The 7,677-nt window shown below is 38.7% G+C and overlaps 2 protein-coding genes across 2 annotated transcripts; one reads left to right on the top strand and one right to left on the bottom strand.

The window, feature by feature from the left end:
• Nucleotides 1–1,096: 1,096 nt before the first annotated feature.
• Nucleotides 1,097–3,569, bottom strand: LOC108236825 (chymotrypsin-like elastase family member 2A). Its single transcript, XM_017417820.3, has 8 exons — nucleotides 3,443–3,569; nucleotides 3,215–3,303; nucleotides 3,039–3,136; nucleotides 2,529–2,648; nucleotides 2,271–2,407; nucleotides 1,635–1,780; nucleotides 1,373–1,525; nucleotides 1,097–1,174 (listed from the first exon to the last, which is right to left on the bottom strand). Exons 1-8 carry the CDS (start codon nucleotides 3,528–3,530, stop codon nucleotides 1,157–1,159), a joined length of 849 nt encoding a protein of 282 aa, XP_017273309.2. The 5' UTR covers nucleotides 3,531–3,569; the 3' UTR covers nucleotides 1,097–1,156.
• Nucleotides 3,570–4,668: 1,099 nt separating this feature from the next.
• Nucleotides 4,669–7,221, top strand: LOC108236824 (chymotrypsin-like elastase family member 2A). The gene is made up of 8 exons (XM_017417819.2): nucleotides 4,669–4,748; nucleotides 4,835–4,923; nucleotides 5,456–5,553; nucleotides 5,678–5,800; nucleotides 5,892–6,028; nucleotides 6,168–6,313; nucleotides 6,787–6,939; nucleotides 7,028–7,221. The coding sequence occupies exons 1-8, from the start codon at nucleotides 4,709–4,711 to the stop codon at nucleotides 7,043–7,045; spliced, it is 804 nt and encodes a 267-aa protein (XP_017273308.1). The 5' UTR covers nucleotides 4,669–4,708; the 3' UTR covers nucleotides 7,046–7,221.
• The last annotated feature ends 456 nt before the right edge of the window (nucleotides 7,222–7,677 follow it).

Raw genomic sequence — 7,677 nt, 5'->3', positions numbered from 1 at the left:
ATTTCATATTTTGTACAGTCAGCTGATACACAAGTAACAGAGTAAGCAAAAGAAAAGCAAAATCTAACTGAATACAGAGGTACTTTATTACTACAGTTTACAAGTTCTTGTAATTTTGCTGATTTGTTTGTGAATGTTTTCATTGCTTGCTGCTTAAATCAGCTATTGGTTTATCAGTGGAATCATAAATGGACTCTGACAGCTCAGCTTCTATTTTTAACCCAATATATTCAGAAGACCTCACAGGAACCCCTGAAGTTGTTCCTCTGACAGTTGCTGTTTATTCAAACCTTTTCCTATGTTTGTTTGGGGAATTTTATAGTAATACTGTTTACTGTTAGCGGACACACTGGTCCATTATGCATAACTGTTTCTCACAGGAAGGGTAAAGCGGATGGAGGCAGGGAGAGGAAACACTCAGCACCCATTCTTCCACTTGAAGCCATTCAGAACACTCCGGAAGACTTTACATTAAAGCGTGTACATAATTGAAAAAATGGATGTGCTCGTGCTTGTGTAGTTATTCCGTTTTCAGTGTGGGAATCTCCTTGCTGACTTTGTAAGAGTCTGTGCGGCTCTTAAAAGTGTGCCACTGATTAGAACAGCAAAGATGACTACAGCTAAGTATTGACAAGACAAGAGGGAGAAATAAGACTAAGATTAAGTATTACTTTCCACATGGAATTGTATGTTTGTGGACACTGTTTTTAGATGTTGTTCTTATTTTTTTTGTTTGTACGTTTGTGTTGTAACTGCGTAATTTTTATATACTTTTTTAAACACATCCTCCCGTTTATGTGTGGATTTCCCTTTGTCTTCCCATTTAATCTCACAACCTTGTATGTTAGGCAAATCTATGATTTTAAATTGATCAAAGGAATGAGTGCAATCGTGCGTGATTGTCTCTCTGCGCTCCCCACCTCTTCACAAAACATCAAATGGGATAGATTAAAATCTCCTTTATCTGTAGGCAACTGGGATAGAATATAAATGCATGAATTTGAGAGGACCAGATCGTTTAAATATGTAGGTAATAGTGAATAGGACTGAGCAAACTGAAGGTTTTGGAGTCTGATTCAAACACTCAGAGTCACTGCATTATTTCATTCTTTTATTATCAACTGAAACAACCAACTGTGTTGATTACCAATTCATCTTAGTTGGTGGTCATCACCTGGAAAAATAAGCAAAAATATATTTTTTTCTCACTTCACAGAGCATCTTGTTTTAACTGTAATTGGTTTGTACTTTTCATTGTCTTTAACACTAAATTTTCAGAAAGATTTATAGCTAGATCCAGTGAGCCTGAGACTAAAATTAACATCTGCATGTAACGCGGTCTCATAAACAAATATCTAGAGTAACTACTCACATTGCTCATCCAGCTGGTGTAGGCACTAACTCTAGTGAAGACAGACGGTTTCTTGGGGTAGTTGCAGCCCATGCTGGAGCCAAAGCTCACCACTCCGTGGACGTCCCAGGAGCCATCAGAGTTCTGACAGTTCAGGGGACCGCCAGAGTCTCCCTGAAGGACAACAAACAGGTCGTGTTTGTAGTGAGTTAGGTGAGAGCTCGTTCAGAACTGTCATGGAAAAATAATCTAAAGTTTGCTAAATTTAGGCGGTCTGACTTACGTTGCAGCTAGCCAGCTCTCCGTCTCCTCCAGCACAGATCATGCTGGTGGTGACCAGACTGCCCCACCAGTCATACCTGCTGCAGGTGGAGTGATCGACGACTGGGAGGAGGGCCTGCTGCAGGACGTCAGCGATGGGTCCCCCAGCTTTATTAAAAAACAAGATGTTCAGGTTAACAGATGAAGCTTACACCACTATATTCAAACCCATTTCACTAAGGTTAGTCTTTGATTTTAGTTTTGCTAATTTTTTTTTTTTTTTTTTTGGCACAGCTTCTGTCACATACCACCAATCAAAAAGAAACAAATTTGAGTCATATTGTACAAATGGCTTGGATTTTTGCACTGTGTATAAAACTTTGGTCAACTAATGTGTTTATATGTAAACTTTATCCTGATAACCTTCTGCAATAATGAAGGTTATGTAAAAGTTAATTATAAGGGAGCTCCAAACCAAATCTGACCCCTTCAGCTTTGATCAAGCTCATGGCAAGTGAGATAAAGATTTATAATTAACCTCAGTGTAACGCCAGCTTTACAGGAACATTGATTATACGACACATATGGGAATGGAAGTTACTGCTTTGGCCTTGCGTACTGGATGCATCTTTACTCTTATTTTGCCATCAGAACTTACTCCAGAGGCGTCCCCAGCCGGTGACGTAGCAGGGAGCATTGTGAGGCAGGATTTCTCCGGAGCTGGGCAGACAGGCAGGCATGATGCTGTCTGACAGTTTGACGGGAGTTGGCAGCTTGATCAGGGCGATGTCATTACTGGAGAGGGAATACAAATGCAACATTTATATTGGCAGCAAGGAGAAGTAGCATCACGGATAAATAGTTCCAGCAGCACAACATCCTGCTTGCTCTGTAGGGTCAGCTACATTATTCGTACCGGATTCTGTAGGAGTCCCAGTTAGGGTGGACAACGATCTTGGCGGGGCTGATGGCAATGGAATCAGGCTCGTTAACATTCAGGTTGTGTTTTCCCAGATAGACTCTGTAGGTGTAACTTCTATTTTGTCACAAAAAAAAAAGACAGAAAGAGGTGCGCTCGATTTAGTAAACTACTGTCATCATTATTTCATGAGAACGATTGCTGTTAAAGTATTCCTAGCTGTTATGCTTTTTTTTATTTCATTTTATTGATTAAACATAGAGATATAAATGACCACACACTACTTTGTATCTGCATTATTCAGGAATGTGCTCAACTATACATGGTACAGAAATATCTTCAGTTTTAACTCTATCTTTCTAATCCACCTTAATAAATACTTTCTTTTCTGCAGTGCTCTATGCTTTGTCTCTCATCAGTAGTATTTATTTTCATCTGGTCAAGCCTTCTTTAACTTTTAATTTTTAAATCCATCTCAGTTATTGAGAATAAATGTATGTTTTTTACCCGATGCAGTGAGCAGCAGTGAGGACCCACTGGTCAGAGATCAGAGTGCCACCACAAGTGTGGTAGAAGGAGCTACCACTTCTGTACTGCAGAGACACCTGAGGGCAACAACACACACATGTTTTATGTTTTTAGAAAGACAATTAATTTTGAAAGCTAGTCTGAAGGGTGAATACCTGCCAGGGCCAGCTGCTCTCACGGGCATCATCTCCACCAACCACCCTGGAGAGGATGGGGGGAAAGGTAGGCAGACCACAGCCGTAGGCTGAAAGACAACATTAAAAATATATATATATCGCAGTTCATCACAGTGTCCTAACACCAGCAGTTATAACACTGATCTCATTTTTAAGCTGCTCAGCATCACATGTAATTTTTCAGTCAGAGAAGTTCCTTCATCTTACCTCCGGCGACAAAAAAAGCCAAGATCAGAAACTTCATCGTGACTGTCTGTGACTTCCACTGGGACTTGTACCTCTTTATATAGTGCATTACTTTGCAAATATCAGACGTGTTATTTAGGATTTATTCCAGCCGAGTCAGGAAAACTTGGTGGGAAAAACAATTTAACCTTGAAGATAAGAACAAAGATATCCCTAAATACGCCATATCTTTCCTACCTCCGCAGTACCTGCGTGAGAACCACCCAGATGCTTCCTGGTGTGATCAGGACTGTTAACTTTAAACTTTTTTGTGGTAAAATAATGTTTTTTGTGCCATTTTATTCATTCCTGTATCACTTTAAATTTTTATTTTAAAATCCTATCAAAGTAAAGCTTGTGGGTTCTTGAATAGCAATAAAATTATTGAGAACTTCCAGTCATGTCACAGAATCTGCTTCATTAAAAGTCTGCTTTTTTATTATTGGTAACTTGCCTTTTCTGATTTGTTTGGACTTTGATCCAACTTTTGATCCAGCTGGGACCAGGTAGGGACTCAGGATACTGTCCTTCTATTATTCACTTCTTATTTAGCAGCATTTTGTTTGCTGTTAAAATTAGAAATTTACCCTCTTCTGCAGCTGCTGCATCCCAGTTCCCCAGTTTCTGTTGTTTTGCTTGCAGCTGGTACAAAATAGTAACCCCAACATATAAACACTTCATAACTTCTGAATATAATGTGTTTAATTTGATTTAAATGTGGGTAAAAATACACAGAGAAAATAGTACTTAAGTGATACATATATGTGTGTGTGTGTGTGTGTGTGTGTGTGTGTGTGTGTGTGTGTGTGTGTGTGTGTGTGTGTATGTATGCAAAGGAAGTTAAACATGTTAAACATCAGTTCCATACAGTTAAAATAATTATTTTGATATATTAATGTTTACTAATATATTCACAAACATAGGGGGGCTTTGAGTAGAAGCAGCTGCATTTGTTATAGACTTGGATTTTTCGCAGGAACTTCAGCTCACTAAATTAAAATCCTGTCCACTGACAAGCATATAAAAAAAAACTAAAAAAAAACTTGTGAACACTTTGGCCTTGGCCTTGTATTTCTGTTGACATCTGCTACTTTGGGTGTCCATTTAACTCCACCCTTCTGTTAACATTTCTCACAGTGTAAATTTCCATAAGTTAGATACAGTTTTTTTGTTTTTTTTTTTCAGGTTACATAACAACGTGAAAGGTATAAATATGTCATATTTACTTGAAAGTGTGGAGATACAGACATGATGAAGTTCGTGGTGCTTGCTCTGCTTGTTGCTGGTGGTAAGAATCGTTTTGCTAAAAGAAAAAAGTCACATGAAACCTCTGTGTGATCAAATTTGGAGCTTTCTTTTTAAACATTTCCTCAGCTTATGGGTGCGGCACACCCACCTTCGCTCCTGTGGTGAGCCGAGTGGTTGGAGGTGAAGATGCCAAGCCTAACAGCTGGCCATGGCAGGTAAAAATTAAACCTCTAAATGGGAATTTTTTAGTCAAAGGAAAATGTTAACAGAAAAAAGTAAAGTTTAAATGAAAAAAATAATTTGATCTAATAACATGAAAGCAAAAGGTTTATGCAATACTTTTCCAGGAGAAAAAAAGGTGCTTTACAAAAGGAATGAAAACTTTTAAACTAGAAAAGGAAACACCTAAATATATGCAACATTACACTGGTAAAACTAAAATTAAAAGAGGCAAAAAGCTATTTTGTATGGCTATATTGAAATAAAAACTTTTCAAAATTTCATTTAAAATCTTGAAAAGGCAAAAAAAAAAAAAAAAAACAAAGATGGTCAAAAGAAAAGTTGGAATCTGTTTAGTTCATCATGAACATAAATTTATACTCAAGAAGGACTTCAGGACTTTTAATGAGGACACATTGTCTCACAAACTATAAAAATTTAGCACTATACCATAACAAAAAAAAAAACAAAACAATGAAAGTAATTTAACATAAAAGATAATCCAATGAATTCTCACGTGTTTTTCAGATTTCCCTGCAGTACAAGAGCAACGGTGAGTTCAGACACACCTGTGGAGGTACTCTGATCTCAAACCAGTGGGTCCTGACTGCTGCTCACTGTATCAGGTATAAAACAGTAAAGTACAGACTCTAAGAACTCAGCAGTGAAATATAAATATGTGTGCTGAATGTTCAGTTTGTTGTGTCACCTGCTGAAGTCCTCTGCCGCTTCTGATTGGGCAACTTGTAGCAAAGGCAGGGAGTACGCAGTGGTCATGGGAAAGCACAACCTGAAGGAAACAGAGCAAGGTACTGTGAGTATGGGCACCTCCAACATCATCGTGCATGAGAAATGGAACCCTCTGTTCATTCGGTAATTTACAAATACAGTACACAAGGTATGTCTAAGAACAGGAAGTAAACCAAGTTGAATACTGATGTCGTTTGATGTCCTTGTGCTGCAGCAACGACATCGCCCTGATCAAACTAGAGTCCCCTGTTCAGTTTTCTGACACAATCAAGGCTTCTTGTCTTCCTGCTGATGGCTTCATCCTCCCCCATAACGAATCCTGCTATGTCACTGGGTGGGGTCGTATCTACAGTGAGTAAACACCTTACTTATTGATTTATTTATTTATTTATTTTCCAGCTAATTGGCCTTCTATTCTGAAATAAGGCAGTGGATGTTTTTTTGGCACCCTCTTTTTTTTACCTGAACTTATTTGGATCTTCCTTCCCAGCCGGTGGTCCCATCGCTGACATCCTGCAGCAGGCTATGCTGCCAGTGGTGGACCACGCAACCTGCAGCAAATCTGACTGGTGGGGCTTCCAGGTGACAGAAACCATGGTCTGCGCAGGTGGAGATGGAGTTGTATCTGGGTGCAATGTGAGTCTAAAACAACAGTGACTGTCATTTTACATAGCAGTGAGAAAATACATCATACAAATCCCCCCGAAAACTGAACACAATAATTTGCATCTATTTTTTCCCCTCCTTTTTTATTGGTTTCAGTCAGTTCTATATACATTTAAGGCAAACTATTTCAGACAAAGTGCAACCTCAGAAACAAAGCTAGTTGTCAGTAATTTTGGTCATAATCACTAGGTTGATTTGACCATATTTGACAATATTAGTTTCTCAGATGTGAAGGCTGGCAAGTTTTCTTTTCCAAACCTGACAGTAAATTACCTGTTTGATAAACAAAAAAAAGCCATTTTCATAAATAAACAGAAGAAAAAAAAACATAATAGCTTTCTTTTTTAAGTGCCATGCTTCTCTCAAAAACATCAGGTGTAAGTAATAACTGAAGAGTGCCTTCGTTCACAGATTGTATGTTTTTCTGTCACTTTATGATTCAGGGAGACTCTGGCGGTCCTCTGAACTGTCAGAACGCTGGCGGAACCTGGGAGGTTCATGGAATCGTCAGCTTTGGCTCTGGTCTCAGCTGCAACTTCCCCAAGAAGCCCACTGTCTTCACCCAAGTCAGCTCCTACATAGACTGGATCAACTCTGTAAGCTCCAGAAACTGGCACTAAATAACCTCATGTAAAACTTTGTTTTTTTTTTAACCTAACACGTCTCAATGATTTTTATTCACAGGCAATGATGGCCTATTGATAAGATCAGCGTTTAACCCTCCCGTGGCCTTCGGGTCAAATTAACCAGAAGACACAAGGGCTTCTCTACCTCTCTCTATCTCTGTCTCTTTTATGGTCAAGAACCGAAACCAGTGCATGCACACCCAAAAAAAGATACATAAGGAACAAAAAACAAATAAAAAGATTCTACTTTCATTGCTTTGTTCTCTGTCATTTTAGTATGTTCGTTTTTTTATTGAACTGTCAATTTTCCAAAAAGAAACAACAATAAAGGAATGATGTGCATTTCCTTTTGTTCCAGGAAATGTATCAGTAATAAAAACATAATGTATACATAATTATACTGTTATACATCATTAGCAAAACCAGTTCAAGTTTTTGCCAGCTCCTTTGAGCTTGGATATTTACTACTGAACATACTGTGTCTCGTATGTATAAAATGTAATTTAAACATATATATATGTTTTTGATCCGTTTTGTTTCCGGTCATATTAAGCCTGTCTCAGAGTACGGATGGGGCCTCCCCACCCGTCCTCCTGTGCTGAGCAGGGTGGTGGCAGGAGAGGATGTCAGGCCACACAGATGGTCCTGGCAGGTAAGGTCAGCTTTAAATGGGAGTAAATGTGTTCCCTCTGATAAGGATTTCTATTA

This window comes from Kryptolebias marmoratus, linkage group LG8 (assembly GCF_001649575.2).
Source record: "Kryptolebias marmoratus isolate JLee-2015 linkage group LG8, ASM164957v2, whole genome shotgun sequence".
NCBI lineage: Eukaryota > Metazoa > Chordata > Actinopteri > Cyprinodontiformes > Rivulidae > Kryptolebias > Kryptolebias marmoratus.
This window is presented reverse-complemented; position numbering and strand designations above follow the sequence as displayed.

Coding starts and splice junctions, on each gene's coding strand:
- LOC108236825 (XM_017417820.3), bottom strand. CDS start 3,530: ATGCACTATATAAAGAGGTACAAGTCCCAGTGGAAGTCACAGACAGTC. Junction 3,137..3,214: donor AGAGCAGCTGGCCCTGGCAG/GTATTCACCCTT, acceptor TGTTGCCCTCAG/GTGTCTCTGCAGTACAGAAG. Junction 2,649..3,038: donor ACTGCTGCTCACTGCATCGG/GTAAAAAACATA, acceptor GTGACAAAATAG/AAGTTACACCTACAGAGTCT.
- LOC108236824 (XM_017417819.2), top strand. CDS start 4,709: ATGATGAAGTTCGTGGTGCTTGCTCTGCTTGTTGCTGGTG. Junction 4,924..5,455: donor CTAACAGCTGGCCATGGCAG/GTAAAAATTAAA, acceptor CGTGTTTTTCAG/ATTTCCCTGCAGTACAAGAG. Junction 6,314..6,786: donor GAGTTGTATCTGGGTGCAAT/GTGAGTCTAAAA, acceptor TTTATGATTCAG/GGAGACTCTGGCGGTCCTCT.